Genomic DNA, 24,740 nt, shown 5'->3' with positions numbered 1-24,740 from the left:
AAAGCAATCCCCCTCCAACTACCACATCTCTGGTGCTTTGAGAACCATAGAAAGATATAAGGTTCTGCAACCCACACCCATTAACCCCCCTAGCTGACTCCCTTTATCCCCCAAGGCCAATGCCAGCTGCCAGTGGCTAATATAAACCCCAGTATATGTATGGAGAGGCCAGATGCCAAGTTGCATGTCACAGAGCTACCTTGGGAGTATCTCACACCAGCTCAACCAGTGGCAGCTCAAACACACTCTCTGGGAATGGACGCACCATGCAAAAGTACAACTCACTAACAGCTATCAGACCACTGCGACACAGGCAGCTAAGTTTTTTGTATGAGCTTTTATTATAGCTGTCTTAACAGCAAAGGTGTACTAAAGATGCTTCTTTGTGTCACTTGCCATGTTATAGCTTTTGCTGATGCTTTTGATTAATGTGACGATCTGCTTTTGTTCTTAGGAAGAACTTGAAAAAATATCAATACCTCAAGTAACTATCGGAAGCAAGCGAAAACCCCACATCGTGTGTTACCAGTTGTATAAAAAGCTAAAGGACCTAGTGGAAAATCGTGAAAGTCTTTTTGAGAAATGTTATCCAATAAGTGTGCCACTTGCACGGAAAATGATAGCTCTGTCTTACAAACATCCAAGCAATTTTGGAGGATGGGACCCAATCAAGGTATATGAACCTCTTGCTTTTTCAGTAATTTTTTAAAGCCAATGATGTGGATTCTTATTCTCATTCTTTTATGTAATTAATAGCTGTACGCTATGCTATTTGTTCAATTAATTGTTATGGCCTAAGCTAAAACAGTAAAAGCTATTATTAGCTGTACAAACAACAAGTAAGAGTCTCAAGGAATTTGTGAGAGAGGGATAGGGCACTGCTCCCCATTCTTTCCCTTTCCCCCTCAGCTCCTTCTGCCTCCCTCTATGCCCTCCACCTTGCTAGCAGAAGGACAGGAAGACCATGGAATGGCCAGTAGAATGCCTTTAGAGCTCCTGGAGTGTATTTCTTGCATAGGCAGAATTATTCTGGCTGGTGGCTACAGCAACATGTAGATGTAATATATTTGGAAAGCCAGTGCTATGGCTTGAGAGCTCTCAAGAATCATGATAATCTCCCTAAGTTGTCCCATCATGCAACCTTGTGTCGACATGGTTTAACTGATGATTAAATGACTTACATTGTCAGCTTTTAAAAGGAAGAATGTAGAAGCTTTGCTTATATTTTACCCCCTGCCCAGGGCCAAGTTTTGTTTGTTAAAATTCACTGCATTTGTCACATTAAATGGTTACAAGAGCACTTCTGGAAATCAGCAACTTTGTATTTTCTGCAGCTAAGTGAAGGAGAGTCAATCAAGCCGTATGAAAGTCCCGATACTCCAACCTTTCCAGTTATCCATCGAAACTCTATTTATTTTTTTTCAAGCAAAGAAAATAGAGAGAAGTTTATGAAAAATCCTATCAAATATATTCGCCAGCCCAAACCTAAATCTACCATGCCAGTCAAGATTGCAATAGTGGGACCTCCAAAATCTGGAAAGACAACAGGTAGAGTACTGCCTGTGAAGACTAATTTATAAAAAGAGTTATATGGTTATCTTTATATGGTTTTGGACTTAGAGCATAATAATTTAATGAAATATTATACTGTTCCTTACAATAGCTTGTGTAATTCACACCATATTTAAAGTCCTTTGATAGTGGATGATACTGTACAGCATCTGTAGCACTTGACAAAAATCAGCCATCACAGTAATCCATACCACCCTGAAAAAGAGAATTATAGTGGCTTATCAAGTTAGGTTCAGGTTTTGTTAAAAAAGAATATAGAATGCAAAGTACTTCCTTAGTCTAGTTATTAGTAGTGGTTTTGAAGATGCAAGGATGGCGTCCTGTATGTTGCTGCATATTTTGGAAGTCTTTATTAGCTTTCCTTATAAAGCATGAGCACCTCATGATCAATATATTACTTTGATATGATTAAAAGTTTCACATTCATAACAAAAATGTTTTGCAGTTGCCAAAAAATTTGCAAGTGTATATGGATTAATGCGCCTTTCCATGGGAGATGCCATACGTATGGTTTTAAATGACCAGCCAGAAACTGAATTAGCACTTATGCTGAAATGGCACCTTCACAAAGGATTGACTGCACCTGATGAACTTGCCATCCAGGCTCTAGATATTGCGTTGATGGATACAGTGTACAATACTGTGGGGTGAGTAATGTTCATTTATTTATCACATATAATTTTAGGGGACATATACCATATTGGAGGAATGAACAAATACCATACTGAAGGATGAGCAAGGGAATGAGCCAAAGAAAGTGCAGCTCATAGACCTGGGGACAGAGTTAGCTTCTGACAAAGTTTGGTCCCTGGGTTTGTGTCTCTGTTAGGTGTCCCATTGATGTTGACAAGAAACTGATTTAAGTTGGAAGGTTGACTGTAAGGAAAGAAGGGCACAATCCAAGATCTGTGAGAGATAAATATAATTGTCCAGGATAAGGAAGGGCCATGGTTCAATGAAAGAGCATCTGTTTTCCATGCCAAAACACACACACACACACACACACACATTCAATCTTCTCCAGTTAAAGGATCAGGTAGTAGGTCATGGAAAGACCTCTCTCTACTTGAACCCTGGAGAGCTTCTGCGAGGCAGAGGAGACAATACCGATCTCAATAGACGAATGGTCTGACCCAGTAAAAGACAGCTAGTTTATAGAACCTTCTCGTATCCATTTCAAGGCTACAGACTTTGGGCTCTTCCATCATTCTCTGAAACATCATTTTTTCCGCACACCTTTTTTTTGTACTGAACATTCAGTACTGAAGAGTTCTGGGTAACTTGAAAGCTTGCTCACTACTTTGACAATTTATTTGGTCATGTTAATACTATAAATAAATAAAATAAATTCTAATTAAAATCTATTACACTGCAGCTGTTCTATGATAACTGTTAATTTGTAATTTATAATAGGAGTAAGCGAACATACTACTCAGCTCTGTTTATTACTGGGTTTGAATATGTTTTCTTATCTGTGTACTTCATTAGCAACAGTTGATATAAAGGAGATGATGACCTAAAACAAAATCCAGATCATAATTTGGACCAGTTTTTTTTCACAGATTTGTTATTGATGGGTACCCTGTAACAAGAAAACAAGTTAACCTCTTAGAATATATGAAAATAATTCCAGTAAAAATCTTTGAGATGCAAATTGATGCGAAAGAAGTCTTCAGAAGAGCACTTCTAGATAAACAAAGCCCTGACAGGTAAAAATTCAGATATCCCGAATCTTTACGGATCGGGTCCGATTCGGGTATTTTACCCAAATTGGAAACCCGAAGCACACATGCCTACTCCTGAGTCACTCATTCATCCCCATTTGTTCCTCAAATCTTGTTTCCTGTATCTTGCTTCGTTCTTGTGTGCCTTCCATGAGAACAGTAGCCCGGGCTTTTAGGCCCAACCTGCACAATATGTATAACATGTGTCAGCTGTGCGGATTTTCAGCCCTACAGCAGCTGCAAGTTCCCCATGGGAACTCAATTCTGAAGCACTATAGGAGCATAATTGAAATTGAGACTGTGGGAGAGGGCTTCAGCATTCCCCCTCACGCGCCATTTTCCTGACCTAAAATGGCCACAGGGGTATTATTTATCACATTGGAGTCAATACTTGCATGTACAGCCACCCATGGGATAAATAAAGCTCTCCACAGCCATTTCAAATCATAAAAATGGCATGGGGGAAGGCTGAACCCCCTCTTCCCACTGTGCCATTGTTCTGATGCCAATTAGACTCCTTCAGAATTGAGTTCCCATGGGAAATTCACAGCTGGCATCTTCCTGCAAATCCCTGTGGCAATCATTTGTTGCACAAAATGTGTATTTTGGGCTGTTGACAGTGAATGCAATATGAACAAACTGGAGGGCTGCAAGAAATTGTAGGTATGTGAACAATTTACAAATCCTACCTTACTCCTCAGACTCTTTCTTCCCTCCCCCCAAATTCTATAAGCCCTTAGGGGCTTGATTAGACCTATTTCTCTTAACTGACTCTCAACTGTTTACAACATTCTTTGCTTCCTGGACCACATTCAGTCTTCATCAGGTTGGTTGATGGGGTTTTTGGTTAATTTACAGTCATATTTTTCTACATATCCATGGGTGTTGTGTATCCTTTACCTTGTCTGTAAATGACCTAGTCTTGCTGTGCTTTTATTATTGATATGGTGGCTAGCTACTTCATTATGAGATATAGAGATGAGCTGGGATCTCCCTTTGTGGTAAGTGGGGAAAGTTCAGAAAGCTAACACTCTCTCCAAAATCTATACCTCCAAGGATCAAACAACACAAAAATAATTGCCATGGATCAGGTGAGGGTTCTGACCCAGCTTACATTCCTTACATCTGCCATCATGATGAAATGTCTCTTGTAGTTCGGGACCAAGATCTCATAAATGATTAGGGCATGCGCTAGCTAATTTTTGCAACCCCTTCTTTCTTTTAACTGACTCTCAACATCCCTATGTATTGAAGCCTATTCTCATCATGCTGTTGTGGAGAAGGTTTTTGGTTAATTTATGAAGTAATATTTTTCTACAAAGCTGGGGATTCCTCTGAGTATATGAAACCCTTCCTTGTCTGTGGGTGGCCAATTTTGTTACTATTTACATTATTTATTAAAATGTCCATATCCCACTTCCAACCCCATCAAGAAGTTTTTATGATGTGACACTCAATAGAATGTGTAGGAAGTGTTTAAGCATTATATTAATGCCCTTCTAATTATTTTTCAGACCTCCTTATCCACTACATGACAGCTCTCAGATTCTTTCTATCAAGAATTCATGCTATAGAACACAAATTGAAGAAATCAGGGCTTACTATGAAGAGCAACACCAGAACTGGTATGTCGTTGATGCATTCCACAGCAAATGGTGGAACTGGAACAAAGTGCTTGAGGAAACAGAGATAATCACTAAACAAATCCAGTTGTATCTGGAAAAAATAAGGCAAGGTAATCAAAGGATCCTATTTTAAATTAATGGATGTTTTTCATTATTTTGTTAGTCTATTTCTAGGTTGTCTTGTCCCCAAGGTGTTTCATAATACAGCTTTAACCCAAAGGTAATAAAATCAGGAACCATTAAAACAATAAATATGAGAACCAGTTTCCCCAGTCCCTCCCCAAGCAACAGCAAAGGCTCCTTGTAACAGGAAGATCTTTTAAAATCAGCTTAGAATCTCTCAGGGATGTAGTCTCAGCTCCCGGGAAAGATACTCCGTAGGTGGAGGTGAGAACAGAAAAAGCCATCCCTTAGGTTCTAGCTGTACCTCATTTGTACATACTATCTCCCCACCTTTCTCAGTCTGTCTTCAGAATGGGGGCGGGGCAGTGTTCTATAGTGATAATGGAGAAATAATTCTGTTTTTAAAAATGTGGGGTAGTCAACTTAAGACATTCTTTTTCTGTATTACGAAAGGAAGGGTATATATGTTGAAATAGAGGTTGCAAGGTCTGACATTCAGTCATTATGGGCTTAATGTGTTTACTCAGTGTTCTATTGTTTTTAATGACCTGGAAGGAAACCTGAAGGAGAGCCAATAGTCTTATCTATCTGAAAGCCCTGGAAACTGAGAAACTACTATTGGTTAATAGGTCAGGTAACTTCCTCTCTAAGGGTCAAGAAGAAGCAGAATCTCTATTTACTCATGCTGTCTGAGTTTGTACTCTATAGAGTCAAGATGTAGGAAATAGAGTTCTTTGGTTTTGTAGGAATCCCATGTACCTTTTTCCTTTAAAGTAAATGTTTTCTTAAAAGCAAACAAGTGACTGGCTCTCTATTGATCAAGATCCATTGCAACTCTGAAATTTAAAACTATTTCACCCACTTTTCCCCAACAATATATACTTAAGGCTTTTACCTTTATATTTCCCCCTAACTAATAACATATAAATAAGAATACTGTTTCTGTTACCTACTCATTTTCTTTTTCTGGCATGCTACATTTAGTAATTTTATGGAAATATACTTACTTGCATAAGTTGTTTATGGGATTTAAAGTCACCTTCCGTTTTCTTCTACTTTCTCATCTGCAAACCCTCCCCCTTCTTCTGAGCTAGATAGGCTTAAACACAGAACTTTCATTCAGTCATATATTGCAAGTTTCCTGCTAGGAACTCACTTCCCAGGCCCACAGTGGCTGACTCAGATCAGGAGCATGCTGACTGGGAGAGGATATGGAAGCCTTCACTTTCTTCCTTGCTCTGTTTTCCTGACTTAGAAGTGCTCAGGGTGTGCTATTTGCATAGTTGGTGGCTCTGTTTGTACTGCTGAGGAACAGTACAGTACTCTCTCAACACGAGACCACTTACATGAGGACGCTTAAGTGTAGGGAGATGCAATGTTAGCTGGGTAGTATTGTTTAAAAAGACAGAGCCAAAGGCTCAATTCCACCTCTCTACAGGAGGGTAGAGATTGCTCCTCAGAAGGTTTGTTAATTTCATCTTCGCCTCCCTGAAGGGGTGAAATTAACAGAACCTTCCAGGAGGCAAAGATGAAATTAAGAAACCCTCTGAGAAGTGATCTCTGTCTTTTTAAACTAGCTTCCTGTAGAGAAGTAAAATTGAACTACACTTAAACTACACTTCCAAGCTAACATTACATCTCCCTACACTTGAGAGTCCTTGTGTAAGAGGTCTCATGTAGAGAAACTCAAACATGCAACCTGTACTGGAAGAGACAAGGTGATCTGACCGCCTTTCTACTGCAGCTTCCTAACCTTCATGGCCATAAAGTACTGCTGGGGGAGAGGAATAAGATAAAGATCTACATCTATCAATACAGTCCACTAACATCTGTTTGTCAGCAAAATATATGTGTTACGTGAATTGGTCTCCTTGCGAGTAATAGAGAATGGGGGCATTAGCAGCAAGGAAGACAGCTATGCAAGAGGCGGTAACAACGGGATCTCCACCAATTTACCAGATCCATTCCCAAGGATGCACACGAAGCTGGTGTTCTTAATTAAAGGGATACTTTTATTCAGGGGACAAATTCACACACACACACATACAAGACTGCATACAAACACACAAGAGGCCTAGGAAAACAGTGGTGAAGGTGGAATAGATTTGAGGGATTGCAAAGTGATAACTACCTATCCAGAGAGCAGGGAAGTCCGCAGAGGGAGAGCTTCAAATGCCAGCATTCTCAGCCAGGAGAGTGAGAGGCTCAGGGTAACCTCAAGGGCTCTTTGGATCCAATGAGTGTGCACAATTTGAATGGGGCCAGGGCACTACTCTTACAGGTGGGGCGGCCCACTTAGCCATGGGAACAAAGACCCCACTGGTCAGTTCCCGGGAGTAACAAAAGGTTTGGTTATTTTGATTGCTAGCTACTAGGGTGTGTGAAAGAGAATGCAGTTTGTCCTGGCACTGCACAAAGGGGCAGTTTGTTAATTAAGTCCACCAGAGCTAAGTTGATTAATTTAGTTGGGGAATGTACCTTCCCAGGAATGAATTATAAATACTTATGACTGCTAATTGATTTTCTCCTCAATCATGGACAGGAGATCTCATCACGGAAGGAGGGAAAGGAATGTGTTAAGTAGGGTAACTCTGCAAGACCTTTGTTGCACTGGATTCCTTTCGCGGCTGGGGAGCCTGTAAATGAATCACCGCTAGCGTCTCCACATTTACATGCGGCATTCAATTCATGCCTAGGTCTCCCGGGCAGGACTCAGCAACTGCTAGCTGGAATTCCCCTGGCTGCAATCCAAACTGCCATTTTAATCCAGGGGCCTTGTGATTTTTTATCACAGGTAGCCATGTTAAATGGCTATTAAAGATGGCGGAGGCCGGGCCAACTGCTTACATATGAATCCAAGGTGCAATATATATTATATTGCCTTCAGTGCGTGTTACAAATGAAACTACAGTCAGGATGGTAACCCCCTTTGTTTCTGAGTCAAGGAAAGGAACAGTAGTAGAAAGAAGCAGTAGTAGAATTCATAGTCTCTTCCCTGGCCAAAGCTTGGCAAGAAGCCATTGTAGAGCACTAGTTTCATACAAGCAGGTGTTCTTTTCTGTTTTTTTTTCTATTCAAAGAGATGTTGAAGAAGTTTGTAAGAAATCCTGAAATTATTTTAACACTGCAATGAAAAAGGTATTTTGTCAAAATGTAATTATACTTTTATTTCCTCTATATAAGCGATCCATTTAGTAAATGAAATGTTTTAGCTGGGAATGAAAGCGTATACTGCCGGTACAACTAACTTGTAGAAAGTATGTTGATAAGTTAATCATGAGTTTTTTTGTACAGTAAGGTCATCTTCCAAATATTTATTGCCACAGCTGAAACACAGCATATTGTGTCTACATGTGAACAGGGAAAGCTGCAAGTATTGCTGATTTGTGTATCACACCACAAGAACTGCTCTCTCGGCTGGGAGAGTTTGGACAATACTGTCCTGTCAGTCTTGCAGAAAAGGGAGAACTTGTTGATTGTTCTGTAACTCCTTCTCTGAAGTTTGCAGCAGAGTTTCGAGGGCATTACTACAAAATGGCTGGACAGGAAGAGCTGGATGTGAGTATCAGAGGGGGTAGAAGACATGATTGGAAAGTAAACGGGCACTGGACATAATATAATATTCAAATATCACTAGTAAATGACTATGAGCTGCAAAGTCCCTAGAAATGTAAAAACAGATGTTTGGAGGAAACCTGAAATATATGCAATTACTTTCCTATCAAATGTAAATTATTTTTACTGCTTCAATATCATGCATAATTTGTAATTTAATTAGCATATAAAATTGTAGTAATTGGCATATTTATGAATTTAAAATGGTAACTGCCTTAGTTTTCCACAGATGAAACTGCAAATATAGTCAGTATTTGAGCATGTGCTGCAAGCTGCTGCTCCATACTGTACTGTACTGTACATTTGACATGAATTGGGTCAGGATTCCTGATTTGCAGTCATACATGCCACGGGGGAATTAACATTTCAAGAATGCCAGGCCTGATTTGCCTCTGGAGCACAGCATGGGAAGAAAAGGGCTTCAGTCTTCCTTCCCATGCCATTTTCCCAAGCCAAAACAGCCATTGCAGGGGGCTGTTTGCCCAGTTCTGAGGCTCTATGTACTAGTCAGTATCAGGCAGCCCATGGGAGGGCAAAAACACACACCCTGACTATTTCAGCTTGAGAAACTCTGTGGGAGGGAAAGCTGAAGCCCCTTCTCCTCCTGCACCATACTCCCTACCCAAACTGGATCCAGCATGCTTGAGAATGCTTTTAAGAACAGTAATATTAAGATGATTGTTCTACTGTGGTATTTTAGCAATTAACACAATCATGTTTTTAATGAACTCTGAAGTACGAATTGGTTCAAAATTATCCGTGTCAAAATAAAATTCCATTTTAAATTTTAACATTTTCCTTCCAAATATCTGTATTTGTATTTGTTGTGGCATCCAAAGAAACACTCTAGTCCCGTAAATCAACACAGAATTTTTTTGGTCACAGCGGAGGGACTTTCTAAGGAAAGGCACAGTTACATAACAGAGTTGCTTATTTATACTCACATAGACAAAGGTTTTGATCAAACCTTATGTGATTGGTGATTATTTGCTGCAGTGGGATCAAAATGCCATAATTGGTTAATATTTGTCACATGTAGGCTTTAACTGTTAGTCCCTTATCACCTTATACGGTATAAAGGTCACCCTATATGGTTAATTTTGCTGATGGTCAGCATACTTTTTAGCTGAGAATGGCATTTCTGAAGCTAAGTATGGCACTTCTTCTTTTAAGCTGGTTTTGTGTCTGTCTGGCTTGTTGGTAGGGTTGCCAGGTGTCTGTTTTTTGTCTGGACAGTCCAGTTTTTTTCTGGGACTGTCCAGAGGAAACACGGTAAAATACCAGACATATAATTGTCCGGTATTTTTGTGCATGGGGGAGGAGGGGTGGCTGCCTGCTGGCATCCACAAGCTGGCAGCAGTGTCAGCAGGCCTTCCTCTGCTGGCTTCACCTCCCCCCACCCTGCTTCCAGGCAACCCAGCCTCCAAATCCTGGGGGAGAGGCCAGCTGGCCCACCCAGCTTCCTGCACTGCCTCCTCCTCCTCCTGCTTCCAGCCTGCCTGGGAAATCAGCAGACCCACTCGACTATCCAAGCACCAGAGGAGTGCTCAGCCAAGCCTGCCTCCTCCTGTGCACCCAGGTAGCAACAGGCCCGCTTGCCTGTCCAACTTCCTGGGCGCTGGAGGAGTGACCAGCAATGCCATTACTCCAGAAATGATGTCATCACACCAACCCCGGGTTTAGGGTGTTTTTTTTTTAATTCAACATGGCAACCCTACTTGCAAGGAATGGTGTTTAGCTTATTAGCACACAAACTGGACTCCACATATTTTAAAATATAGCGAGTAAAGATGATTTTTGAGGAAGAATGGTGATATGCAAGAACCAGCCTTTGCCTAGGTCAGCCTTTTCTCCTCTCTCATCATTTCTGCAATTATCTGTTTGTTTGTTGCCTGCCTTTCTCATCGAGATTCATGGTGAATTATACAGGGCAAGTGAAATACAGTACAGTCAACAGGTAGGACGTTCACAGAGCAAGTACATCAATGAACACAATTAGGATATTCAGTGAAACAGAAGGGTGCAGTAGCAAAAATTTTGAACATAAGCCAAGCCCAGCATAGAGATGAAATCTTTCTGGAACAATGCATATCACTGTGTCACTGAGAGATCTCTGTCTTTTGGTGCTACACCTCTGAAGATGCCAGCCACAGCTGCTGGCGAAACGTCAGAAACTACAATGCCAAGACCATGGCTATACAGCCCGGAAAATCCACAACAACCATCAATGCATATCTAATTTACATAGTTTGTTTTTGGAAACTCCCTAGTGGGATATATTTGCATCAGCATACAGTATCCAATAGCAAATCATTTTGCATTTATTGCTTTGTTTATTGCAGGTCTCAGCTGTTGATTGTATTGATTTACACTGTGTGATCTACCTTGAGTCTGAATGAGAAAGCCCTGTCATGATCCTGGGCCTGTAAGCCTCAAGGAAGCCTGAGGCCTAGAGTAAATTTCCAATAGGCATGATTGTCAATTCCCCTGCAGGCCTACTTTTCCAAGATCCTTCCCCTTTAGGATTAGACTAAGGAAAAATGGAGGACAAAGGAAGGCCGATCAGCACCAAGGAGGCTGGACCACAGGAGAATGAATATAAGGCACCCCTGAAGAGGGAAGGTGTTTTCTCCAAGGAGCTGTGTGGCAGAGAAGCAGCTCCCAGCAGCAGTGGAACCCTCACCTAGGAATAGGTTTGCCAGATGGGGTCCGTCCTAATTAGAGTTCCCATGTCCCTATCCCCTCCCAGTGGGAGATGGGGTACCCAGGATTTACCTTTAGAAGTCTCCTTGTGTGTGTGCTTTGCACACACACGGACCTGGAGGGCATGAAGACATCACTTCTGGGAAGTGACATCATCACACTGGCAATGGGTGTGCTCCCTGGGAGCACATGCCGCACATGTTCCTGGGGTGCTTCCCGGTGGTAAGTGATCTCTGGGCAGCCCCAAACTGGCAACCAGCGGGTACCTGGGATCCCTAGGCCTAATACCAGACACCAGGGAGAAACAGATGGGGAACTTACCTTTTGCACATGTGATTCTGGGTAATGTGATGATGTCACTATCAGAAGTGATATCATCCCGTCGATGCTCCCCCTACTTCCGGCCAAGCTGGCTGGCTGCTCTTAAGTGGTGTGGTGGCACTGCAGGAAGTTGCCTTCACCTAGCCCAGGCTGCCCAGAGATCATCTGCCACCAGCAGACACCTTGGGAACACGGGCTGGTTGGCTACTCTTGGCTGCCACTACAGGAGGCAGTCCGTGTCCAACCCAAGCTGGCTGGCTGCTCCTGGGTTGCACCCCGCCTACAGAGGAGGTTGCCTGGGAGCCCGAAGTGGCAGGCCACTTTCCTGGCCCAGTTACAAGGCTGCACAATCACAGGAGGCTGGGCAGCCAGGCCGAGCAACCAACAGGGGAAGGGGAGGGCCCAGGGCTGGTGTCTGTTATTTGGGGACTGTTTTCTTGGACAGCCTTCCAAAATACCAGACTGTCCAGGCCAAAACCAGACACCTGGCAACTCTATTTAGGAACGGTGTGTTGGACCCAGGAAGAACCAAATATTTTAGGGACAAGTCAGTTAGCCATGTTAGGAAGCTTTATTGTTTTCTTGCCATTTCCTTCATATATTAATCTTGCCCTGCTTGTTGAAAAGTACTCTCTGTTAAATTTGTTGCTCACAAGTCTCTCCCCCACCAAATTGTTTGGTGATTATTACCCATTATGTTAAATAAAATAGTTTGTTTTTACCAGGGTTCTCATGTTTCTATCTCAACCAGTCATCTAGTAATGCCCTCTGCAGTAAAGAGGCACTACTTGGAATGGTGGAGGAAGGAGGGGGTACACTGGGCCAGCCCGGTGGCAGCCAGTGTAAGGCCCTTTCCTTTTTCAGAGCTGAAGGGGAAAGGGTCTGTTTGTGAGGTTAGATGGCTCCTAGGAGGGTACAACCTTTTGGACAGATTCCCACAAGACACCTTGCTTCGTAACAAGCCCATTGACTGCAACTGACTTGGGATCATGTAACTGCTCATGGTGGCACTGTAGAACAATCTACATTCTGGAAAACATCTAACAGCAATAATGAACCTGGGGAAAAAACCTTCATGAGGTTTTTGTTCATCAATTAAAAGATGTTGCTGCTACTTCTTATATCTGACTGTTTGTCAATGCAGAAATTCCTGAATACACCTGAATTATATGTGCCTCCACTGGCACCTCATCCTCTTCCTCTCCCAAGTAAGCTACCAAAGAAACTGACTGCAGCAGAAGTGAAGTCCTTATTCCCCATGCAAGCTGAAATGCAAGGATACTGTCCAGTCACTTATCTAGATGGGAAGAAAAGGTAAATAATTACACCTCTCAAGATGATCGAAATATTATTCATTTCCCAGAAAATAAGACAAAGTGAGGCAATGATCTAATTCAGATTTTCAATTAGACGTGGCCTCATTGATCACATGGTAATAGTGTAGGCTTTTACATTCATGTGTGTTATGTTTCATCAAGTAGCTTCAAACTTATATCAACACTGTAAATTAATGACCTCCAAAACACCCTGTCCTTAACTGCCTTGCTCAGGTCTTGTAAACTGAAGGCTGTGGCTTCCTTTAATGAGTCAATCTACCTCATGTTGGGTCTTCCTCTTTTCCTACTGCCTCTTGCCTTTCCTAGCATCATTGTCTTTTCCAGTGAGTCTTGTCTCCTCCTGATAGCCTTGGTTTAGTCATTTTAGCTTCTAGGGAGAATCCAGGCTTAACTTGATCTAGAACTAGAGTTGCCAGATAAGAGGCGGTGGGGAGCAGAGGCTGGGAGTGGGAGATCCCCTGCTCTCACTGGGGAACTGGGAACTCTATTTAGAACCCACTTATTTGTCTTTCTGGCCATCCATGGTATCTGTACAGCTCTCCTCCAATACCACATTTCAAATGAATCAATTTTCTTCTTGACAGCTTTCTTCTTTGTCTTTGTCCTACTTTCATATCCATACATAGTAATGGGGAATACCATTGTATGAATTATCTTGATCTTGGTCTCCAGTAACACCTCCTTATGCTTTAAAGAACTTTTATATTTCCTTCATAGATGCCCTTCCCAGACTCAGTCTGATTTCTTGGTTGTAGTCTCCCTTTTGGTTGATGACTGTGCCAAGGAACAGAAAATCTTTAACAATTTCAGTTTCTTGATTGTTAACCTTAAAGTTGTGTAATTCTGCAGTAGTCATTACTTTTGTTTTCTTGATATTCAGCTGTAATCTGGCTTTAGCGCTTTCTCCTTTAACCTTCATCAGTCATCATTTCAAGTCTTCACTGTTTATAATAATAACAACATTCCATTTGTATACTGGCCTTGAGGACAACTTAATGCCCACTCAGAGCAGTTTATTTATTTATTTTCAATTTTTATTCTGCCCTTGCCACAAAGCAGGCAAAGCAGACAAAGTACATCATTATTATCTCCACAACAATTACCCTATAAGCTAGGTGGGGATGAAAGGGCTCTAGAAGAGCTGTGACTAACCCAAGGTCACCCAACTGGCTTCAAGTGGAAGAGAGAATCAAATCCTGTTCTCCAGATTAGAGTCCCGCCACTCTTAACCACCACTCTTCTGTCATTAATGTGACGTCATCTGCATCTTTCAAATTGTGAATGTTCCTTCCAATCAGTTTTCACTCCACCTTCATCTAAATCTAATGCAGCTTTCATTATAATATGTTCTGCATATGGTTTAACAGATCTAGAGATAAAATTCATCTGTGTATTTTTCCATTCTGTTTCCCCACATTCTGTCCTCATAGTAACCTCTTGTACAGAGTAGTTTGCTCATCAAAACAATCAGATTTTGCAATATACCCATTTCTTTTCTAACCATCTATAGCTTTTCACGATCCACACAGTCTAAATCTTTGCCTTAATCTATAAAACACCAAAAAGGAAGAGTACTGTAGTACTGAAAATGTCCACAAAAAAAAGCACCAAAGAGCCCGCTGCAACTATTAAGTAAACAGGGAAGACTGAAGAGTAAACAACGAGAGAAAAGTCACAACTGTGGTCCTATATAACCTTAAATATTTTATATAAAGTGCAAAGAGCAATATATGATTCATAAATAGGAAAATCAAAAAGAGTCCAGTAGCACCTTTAAGACTAACCAATTTTATTTTAGCATAAGCTTTCGAGAATCAAGTTCTCTTCTTCAGATGCCTGATCAGGCATCTGAAGAAGAGAACTTGATTCTCGAAAGCTTATGCTAAAATAAAATTGGTTAGTCTTAAAGGTGCTACTGGACTCTTTTTGATTTTGCTACCACAGACTAACACGGCTAACTTCTCTGCATAAATAGGAAAGGATCCACATATTGATACCTCTATTACAGTAACAGTCTAAAACCTTGGAAAAAAGCTTTGGAACTTTGTTTTAATACTTAATTACGGCAGCAAGCGTAATTTATGCACAAAAATGGAAAACTCCAACATTACCTACAGTGGAGAAATAAACAAAAGTTTTGGAGTTTGCATCAAAGGCAAAACTTACTTCATTGATTAGAGAAAGGACATTAGTTAACTTCTTGACTGAATGGAAACCGTTTATAGACTTTTTACATGATATGGATAACAAGGATTTCATAACATCTGGGTTTATGGATTAAGGAACATGAACAATAGAAAAAGAGGGCTCTTATGATTAACTTAGAATAAGTGAGACTCTAGAAATGATACATATTTGTTGCAGAGACAATCGGAACTCAACCTGTAGTGTAATTTTTGGGTCTTTTCTTTTTATATGTATATGTATGTATATATTACTTGTTTATGTATTATTAGTGTATCTTCTGTTTAGAATGTGGTGTTTTTTCTTATCCTCTATGTTTATTGTTTATAGTTATTATGTTATTGTTTATAGTTTATAGTTTAAATAAAGAAAATTCTAAGGTAAAACCTTGGTTTTCCCTCACAGCTCACACTGAAACCAAAACATTCATGACTGTCTGGGCTGCGAGCTGTGGGAGAAAACGCACAAGAAGATCCATGTCACATGTATTTCCTGAGAAAGCTTTGCGAAACAAGGAAATAAAGCCAGCGTCTTGTTGAAGTGAAGTGACCTGGCAAGTGGCAAGGCTGTGGAATGACCTTGTTGTTTTCATCTGAAAGATATAAAGTGAAGGACATATAAGATATATCTACCTATTTTTGAAATTGACTTTGTAACTTACCTTGAGTGATTACAAGAGACTTTTATGGAACCAAAGTTTTAGACTGTTACTGTAATAGAGGTATCAATATGTGGATCCTTTCCGATTTATTAATCATATATTGCACTTTGCACTTTAGATAAAATACTAAAGGTTATATAAGGACCACAATTGTGAGTTTGCTCTCATGTTTACTTTTCAGTCTTCCTTGTTTACTCAATAGTTGCAGTGGGCTCCTTGGTGCTTTTTTTTTTTTTTACTTAATTTATAAAACACAAACTGATTTTCTTCTGAAATTCTTTGGTATGCTCCAGTAACCATAATAAATTTGCAATATGATCTCCAGTGCCTCCTTTTTTGAATGCAGATTGAACATCTGGCATTCCATATATAGTGACAGACTTTGTTGTGAAATTTTGAACATTATTTTGCATGCATGAGAAATTAATGCAGTGATCCAATATTTGCTGCAATCTTTGACATGCCCTTTTTTCAGAACTGGTATGTAGCTGGAACGTTTCCAGTCTGTGGGCCAGATATTGAGATACCTCTTGGTATCCCATCTCCTCCAGATGATTTATTTCTCCCAATTGCTTTGAGTGTAGCTTCACTTTCTGAAACTTCAGGTTAGTCATCAAATGATTTTTCAAGAAGTCGAAGATTTCTTGGAACTTATGGAAGATTTCTTGTTCTTTTCTTAAATTGCTCAAAATTATGGTGCCTCTTATCTACTTTAAACCTTTCCAAAATTTGCATATAAGAAAACCATTGACAAGTGTGTCCCTCTGTTGATCAATCTTCTCTTGATTTTAACTTCACCTTGTGAAAATTCTAACATATCTCAATACATAAACTATTTCAATGAACTTGCCATTTCCCTTCTAAAATGAGCTTCTTGTGGCAATAGCCACAAGGGTATTTTTGGGAAGATCTTAAGTTTATGTTTATTCCATATTCTCAGAATGGCATATCTAACATAGTGGTTATTGAATTCTGCATTAATCTTAACTTTATCATATCACAGATAACCATGCCATCCAAATCTTAAGTCGTGTCCTTCTAAATCAAATAATCTGTTTTTAATAACATCCATTCTTTCATCAATACAAAACAGTTGGCTGCAAAATAATTTCAAATCTTTTTTTTAAATTTTGAAGGTGCTATTTCTTCCATTTATTAATAAAAATTGTACAACGTAGTGACATTAATACCTGCTCGATACAAAAACTGGCAATAACAAAATAACCATTACAATGTACTGGATCCCTTCAGACTCTCATTGTTGCTAAATAAATATTAGACAGGCATTTAGGAAATTCCCAGACTTCAAAAACAATCAGATCTCGAAAGTATGGATTTGCTGGAACCACTGCTTTTTCAACAAGATAATCCACCACTGGGAGCCAAAATTCTTGGAAAGACCTTTGATATGTTTCCAAATTTGGCCAAGTTGTAGTACTCATAATTCTGCTTTGAATGAAATGCTCCCACAGGCTATTATGCCACATTTATAGCGTTGGGCCCTGCTTCTCCTTCCATTTTTTCACAATTGCGATTCTAGCAATGGCTTTGAGAGTTGAAATTAATGCAGCTTTTATTTTGGAGAAAATCAATGTTGGACAGTAAGATAAATAAGCCCAATCCTCCTCTTTCCTTTGCATCCTGCAATACCTTAAATTGAACCCTTTTTTCCCTTGCCATATAAATCTATCTGCCATTGTTTGAATGGAGCCTCTGTTGTCAAAACTGCAATTGTTTGAAATAAGAATTACATTCTAGGTAAAACATGAATCTTAATCGCAGCAATTCTTCCCAAAAGTGCTAACTGAATTTTGTCCCATCTTACCAAATCTCTTTTAATTTTATTCCAGGTCTTCATATAATTATTTTGAAATAACATACAATTCTTACTTGTCAAAATAATACCCAAATATTTCCCCCTTTTCTCAATTTTAAAACCTACTTTGTATTCCAGTTTCATTTGATCCTGTATTTTCATTTTTTTTGGTTAACATCTTAGTCTTCTGTTTATTGACCTTAGAACCTGCTACTGCAACAAGTTCTTTCAAATTAACCTTTATGGTTTCAATAACCTTTAGGAGATCTTCCAAAACCAGCACCAAATCATCAGCAAAGGCTCTTAACTTATAGGACTCCTTTTTAACCTTTAGCCCTCCAATTCTTTTATCTTGTCATATCTCTCTCTTCAATACTTCAAGAACAAGAATAAACAAAAGAGGTGACAGTGGGCAACCTTGTCTTGTACCTCTTTGTATTCCACATGGTTTAGTCAACTCTCCATTAACAGTTATTTGTGCTGTTTGAGCTATATAAATCAATTTAACCCATTCTATAACATTTTCTCCAAAATCCATATCCTCCAAGACTTTAAAAAGATTTCCAGTTTAAATTGTCAAAAGCTTTCTCTGCATCTAAAAAAGATCAATGTGGCTTGTTTTTCATTGTTTTTCCAAATATTCCAAAATATCTAGTACTGTTCTGTACTGTTCAGTACTTTTAGGTATGACATGTTTGCAATAAACAAAGTGTTGGTTTAACAAATGATCAATTTCTTCCTAGACACTGGGAGATCTCTGGGAGATCTCTGTCTTTTGGTGCTACACCTCTGAAGATGCCAGCCACAGCTGCTGGCGAAACGTCAGGAACTACAATGCCAAGACCACGGCAATACAGCCCGGAAAACCCCCAACAACCATCTTCCTAGACACTTGCATAAAAGCTTTAAATTAAATTAATTCCTCTTCAGTGTCTGTAATTGGGCATAAACTTGAATGATGGTTACGCTGATAGGCTTTCCATGAAATCTGATTGATATTATTCAGTCAGACTTTGTATTATAGCCTGATTGCTTGTGGTATGTCTCACCTCAGTATTACAGCAACACCGTTTATGAGTTTGTCATTTCCATAGTAAAACATTTTGTAATTTTTTCACTGAAAATGTCCTAATCCAGTCCACTTTAGTTCACTCATACACATGGCTACAATGTTTAAACAGTATCTCATTTTACAATTTTGAGCTTACCTTGATTTATACTTCCTACATTCCATGTTCCTATTATGTGTGTTGAACAGCTTTGGACTTTCCTTTAAGAACTATTCACATCAGCAACAGAATGTTCAGTGTCTTTGACAGTGTCTAGACTCTGGATGGTATTGTTTTCAGCTTATTGCCACACTAATTCATATGACTTTGCAAACGGTAGACTTTTTGAATAACACTGTTTGCAGTGTTTTCTAGATCCCATATGTATAATGTATATATTGTATACTTTATATACATTGTATACAATGTATGTAATGGTTTTCTTTCACTTTTCTTTTAAGGTATGAAGCACTGGTACCTGGTGACATTGAATATGCTGTTCTGTATCGCAAAAAGCTATATATTTTTGAAAGTGAAGATAAACTTCAGAAGTTTATGAGGTACCAAATGCATTAAGCTTATTTTTACTTAAGTATCATTAAGAGTCTGTTTTGATCAGCCAAAATTTCTTTGTTCTTAGACTGCCAGAAAAATACTGGAAACAGACACTGCCTCATAAACTTCCTCCCAAAAAGGAGCCTGTGTTGCTGACAGCTCTTCCCTTGACAGGATATCTTGAACAGGTTAATTTTAATTCATTAATTATGTTCATGTTAAATTAACTTTGGGGGACAAATTGACTATGCTGGTAGTGTATGTCCTATATCCCTTCCCCGGTTTCTCTTTGAACACCTCTCAACCCAAATTAGTCTCTGGACTAACTAATGGAAAGAGAATGCACAGCACTTGGTCTTAGGTTAATAGTGCAAAAGATATTTTATAGACAATGCTTTCTGTATTTTTTTCTTCAGTAAATGGACAAAGTAAAACACCCTAGCATTGCACTTTAAAACCATGGAAGTTACTACACAATTATGCATTTCCAAAACAATGGCTGGTTCTCATCACAAACTCCTCCAGCCCATGGGAACAATTTATCACAAGTTGATTAAGCTTGATGAGAGACTACGCACAATGTGTGTATGTAGGATCTAATCACATAGCCAGACTTCATAGTAAAATAAGGATGCAAAACCATAAACAATTAACAGTAATTTTTTAAAAAAGTTTAATCTGTATGAATCTCTTTGGATATTCTCCAATTTGGGAAAAGGTGATGCACAAATCTACAGGACATGGGGTTGTTGAATTAGTGACAGGAGTAGGTATGTTGACAAAATTTAAAAGTGATACAAAAACAAAAAAGGGACAACCCTGAAAATATTAGAGAGGATAGATAACATGAAAGGCCAAAATGTTTGTGAACATTCACAGAACTCTGAAGTCTGTAAACAGAAACCATATTTAAGGAGAAATAATTTATAATGCTACACTAACATCAATATTATTTTATCTCTACAGGGGGTAGCAACTGCCCTAATAAAAGCAATGAATGAAGTAGGTTGTTTAAAGCCAAAATTCCCATTCCTAAGTGTGAAAAAAACTGCGCTCCTGTTCATAGCCTATCATTTGAAAGGTACAGTAGAAGGTATTAACTAAAGTAAAAGTTAAAGTGGATTTCCTTACATATGGTTCTCCCCTCACCTTTTATTTTTCCCACATATTATTTAACTGTATCTCTGACAAAATATATTTCCAACACCTCTATTCTAAATACATTTTCTCTGCAATAACTTGCCATTTTTTAAAATGGAGCTTTTCTTCCAAGTGGTCAAAGTTCCAAGCAGGGCTTTTTTTCTGGGAAAAGAGGTAGTGGAACTCAGTGGGTTGCCAGCAAGGGGGCAACTCTTGGCAGGAGGTGGTGCCCCTGGTACCACATGTGCACGCGCAAAGTGCACGCATGCTCCCAGGGCCAATGACATCACTTTGGGTCAGCTGGGACAGGGGGGGGAGTTTTTAAAAGTTTAAATCACCCTCTGCGAAAATGGTCACATGGCTGGTGGCCCCGCCCCGATCTCCAGACAGAGGGGAGTTTAGATTGCTCCCCCCTGTCTGGAGATCAGGGGGCAGGGCAATCTAAACTCCCCTCTGTCTGGAGATCGGGGGGGGGCACCAGCCATGTGACCATTTTCAAGAGGTTCCAGAACTCCGTTCCACCGCGTTCCAGCTGAAAAAAAGCCCTGGTTGCAAGCCTTTTTAATGGTGGACCATCAGGTGCAACTCTGAAAAATAAAAATGGCAGGCCAACTATGAACAGCTTTGCCAGTTGCACTAGTCAGAACTATGTCTGTCCATTTCATTAATAAAAAAGTTCATAGCTTCAGTTATCCTTTCACTGGCTTTTCTGAGTTCCTAAAAGATGTAAGGGCAAAATTACATCAGAATCAGCATGTTTATGATCACGTATTTGTCACTTTAGGCCTTGCAAATTTGTATGCAGGAGGGAAACATTCCATCCTAACTCACTTAACCAGCCCAGTTTTTTGCAAAGGGCTTCTGCCAGTGGTACCAGAGCTTCTTTGTTGAGTGATATTTGGGTTACAAATGTGGCCATAAACTTTTTATTTTTCACACTTGACTGGCATCATCTAGGCATATCTCTCCAGTTATTGATCAGTTGATATTATTAATCAGATACCTGGCCTTTTCTTAGTTCAAAACATCTCAATCCTGAAACTGTTTGGGAACTAATAAATCCATCTCTTCAAACCAAAATTAGTAGTGCCTTTGTGAACTCGTTTGCAGCAAGAAATAGCGCTTTTTATAGCACATGGCATAGTTCATAAGTTTCAAACTTTCTACCCTCCAGAAATTGTTTTCATAGTAATTATCTCTTGAAAAAAATCCATGTGCATCTTCAGTGGAATCCCTGTGAGCAGTAGAGGAGGCTGGAGTACAGTTTAGGATGCACTTTTTAGTTCATTCAGCCAGTTGGGCACTGCTTCACACAAACGTAATATACACTGTAGAAAGCGTCCAACACTCCACTGTAGTAGTTTAGGAGTAGGTTGGTAATGACAAACCTATCCTTAATGAAATCCTGTCTGTCATCACTCATGTTCTTATCTAAAGTTCCATGATAAACCTCTGAATTCCTTGGAACACAGTTCACAAACTACTGCTCTACAAGAGTGAACTAACATTTTTTCAAGTTATTCAGGCTGAAACTACATATGATGGCAGACTGCCATCTTAAACCAGATATTCTAAGTTGGAAAACCAAACTAAACATGAATCGTGGTGTAGCTAGAGTGTCATACATTTGAATCCCCACTCTGCCATGGAAGCTTGCTGAGTGACCTTGACCAGTCACACATTCCCAGCCAAACCAATCTTGAAGGGTGGTTGTAAGGCTAAAATGGAGGAGAGGTGAACAATGTAAACTACTTTGGGTCCCCACTGGGGAAAACAGTGAGGTAAAAATAAATAGAAAATTGGTAAACTCACATCTTCAACTGAGGTTTATCCTACTCACATGTCAAGAGCTACAGTGATGGGGTGGGGAGATGCTGAACCTGCTCTCCCTGCAATTCATCCCACGGGCATTTTTCTTCCTGAAGTGCTGGCAGTGGTAGTGAAAATAAGGCTGGCAGAAAGTGATTGGGGGGACGTGCCATGAAACAAGTGCTCGATGTATTGTCGAAGGCTTTCACGGCCGGAGAACGATGGTTGTTGTGGGTTTTCCGAGCTGTATTGCCATGGTCTTGGCATTGTAGTTCCTGATGTTTCGCCAGCAGCTGTGGCTGGCATCTTCAGAGGTGTAGCACCAAAAGACAGAGATCTCTCAGTGTCACAGTGTGGAAAAGATGTTGGCAGGTCATTTATCTTCAACAGGAAAGAAGAAACCTTAAGAATGAACAGAGCATGGTTTCCAGTTCTCAAAAACACCAGGCTAACAAAACACTCTATACCCGACAATAGCCCTGCAGAGAAGATTAGCACATCAAGCACCAATCCATATGCAAAAGAACCTCCTCAGGATACAGTGAAGCCTCCCGCCATTAGCATTCCACACCCTGGGAAACTCTTACAGGATGACTCAGTTCAACCCCACCCGTCCTGAGTAGATATAAATGACCTGCCAACATCTTTTCCACACTGTGACACTGAGAGATCTCTGTCTTTTGGTGCTACACCTCTGAAGATGCCAGCCACAGCTGCTGGCGAAACGTCAGGAACTACAATGCCAAGACCACGACAATACAGCCCGGAAAACCCACAACAACCAAACAAGTGCTCCTTTAGAACTTGACATTGCAATCTCCTCTCTACTTCTTCATCTTACACATAAATTAATATTTTATGTTGTACTCCTGCACATTATTATGCACAATGGTGTCATCTCCACTTGAACCAAAGGCACCACACATTACAGATTTTAAAAGTATATCACATTTAACACTGCTACATTATTTCTATGCAAATCTTACACATGAATGAATCACATTACATATACTGATATGTTTGGGCCTCAAGTCTATACTAGTATAACTAGTTTAAGCAATGTAGCCAAAATCTGGAATTCTTGCCATAAGTAACAATACTGCCATTGTCATCACTAACACAAATGCAGATGTATATGATAAAAGAGATGACAGATAGTAAAACTCCTTATATAACATATCCACAGAGTTCATGATAAGAGCAACATGCATCATGAAATGCAGCTGACAAATGATAATCAGTATTATTTAATTTCCTGCAGCATTTAACTCCAGAAGCTCTGACTATGTACGAAAGAAGTACAAGAGGAAGTTGGACTGGTTCATAGATAACTGTGAACTTATCCCATACCTGGGAACCAAAATGACAAAGAAATATAAAGAACCTCAAAATCGACCAATTGATTTTGATTACAAATTACAGACCTTTCTGTCTCTCAGAGGTGTGGACCCGGCTTCTCTTTAGATTGGAAAATTGCACAATATTGAAAAAGTCAGGCAGTCAAATCTGAATGCTAAATTCTAAGAAGACGAATTTCTTATTGTGGACACTCCCTACAAAAGCCAATGGAAAATGAGCTACTGATCAGGCTAGCTGTTAGGCCTTTTCAAGCAGTACATCTAAGACTATACCGTATGTTTTATGCATTTTAATAGGACCATTTACCAACAGTTATGGTCAGTTCTGCAAGATTTTATTTAATTCTAAGCATCTTTCCTTGAGAAATGAGTTGCACTGATTTCAGAGGACTAAAATAAACTATGTATAATTTTTTAATGTTTTCAAGTGGCCATTGAAGCTGATTTTTTCAATCTCCATTGCTGTTACATGTTTAATTAGTATGTAGCATTTAATAGAATGCTTTTGACTTTCAGGTTTAGCAATATTAACTTGTTCTTTTCACATTTTGTGAAATACATTTTTCCTTTATTTCCTTGAAATAAAACAAGATCCAACCTATAACTATCACTTTTTCCTACAAAATCACTTCTAACCAGTAATGGATAAATGTCTTGTTGTACTCTTACACGTTTTATTATGAACAGTGATGTCCTCTCCACTTGACCAATCTCTTCAGAACCAAAGGCATTACAGCTTTTAAAAGTATATCACATTTAACATTGCCACACCACCTCTCTGCAAATCTAATGAGTACACCTATTCGCATCTCCCTACCATGTGTGCATATGATGGATAGGGCAGACACACAGAGATATTTCAAATAAGTTGCAGTGGTAGTCAGCACATCCACTCAAAATTTGTATTTGCATAGTTCCTATTTGTCTTGCATTGCCCTTCCTTTCATATCGCAAACCAACAAGGGAAAACCCTTCTGGAGGGAAAAAGGTGATCTATAACCAAGCACAAAAGATACACAATTTTATAACATTATTATATTTTTAAATTTTTATAATTATATATTATGAAAGTGTAAAGTGCTCCAAGTGTTATTAACAAATAACCATTCCATTAAATATAATAATAAATACATACAAAATTAATTAAT

At 39.5% G+C, this 24,740-nt stretch overlaps 1 protein-coding gene across 4 annotated transcripts in view; it reads left to right on the top strand.

Annotated features, from left to right (window-relative positions):
* AK9 (adenylate kinase 9) overlaps window positions 1-24,150 on the top strand; it is a 159,613-nt gene extending 135,463 nt beyond the window's left edge. For 2 of the 4 annotated variants that reach the window (XM_055001640.1, XM_055001631.1), the window contains exons 31-41: window positions 455-673; window positions 1,335-1,548; window positions 2,018-2,219; window positions 3,135-3,281; window positions 4,811-5,031; window positions 8,406-8,602; window positions 12,828-12,997; window positions 19,192-19,290; window positions 19,371-19,473; window positions 20,252-20,366; window positions 23,496-24,150. In XM_055001640.1, coding sequence (XP_054857615.1) covers window positions 455-673; window positions 1,335-1,548; window positions 2,018-2,219; window positions 3,135-3,281; window positions 4,811-5,031; window positions 8,406-8,602; window positions 12,828-12,997; window positions 19,192-19,290; window positions 19,371-19,473; window positions 20,252-20,366; window positions 23,496-23,698 — 1,890 coding nt within the window. In that variant the 3' untranslated portion in view covers window positions 23,699-24,150. Of the gene's footprint in view, window positions 1-454; window positions 674-1,334; window positions 1,549-2,017; window positions 2,220-3,134; window positions 3,282-4,810; window positions 5,032-8,370; window positions 8,603-12,827; window positions 12,998-15,609; window positions 15,681-19,191; window positions 19,291-19,370; window positions 19,474-20,251; window positions 20,367-23,495 lie in introns of those variants that run through there. The other 2 variants (XM_055001648.1, XR_008598410.1) reach the window with 2 other exon arrangements.
* The last annotated feature ends 590 nt before the right edge of the window (window positions 24,151-24,740 follow it).

Source organism: Eublepharis macularius, chromosome 1, assembly GCF_028583425.1.
Source record: "Eublepharis macularius isolate TG4126 chromosome 1, MPM_Emac_v1.0, whole genome shotgun sequence".
NCBI lineage: Eukaryota > Metazoa > Chordata > Lepidosauria > Squamata > Eublepharidae > Eublepharis > Eublepharis macularius.
The sequence above is the reverse complement of the archived record's forward strand: the minus strand, read 5'-3'. Positions and strand labels throughout refer to the sequence as shown.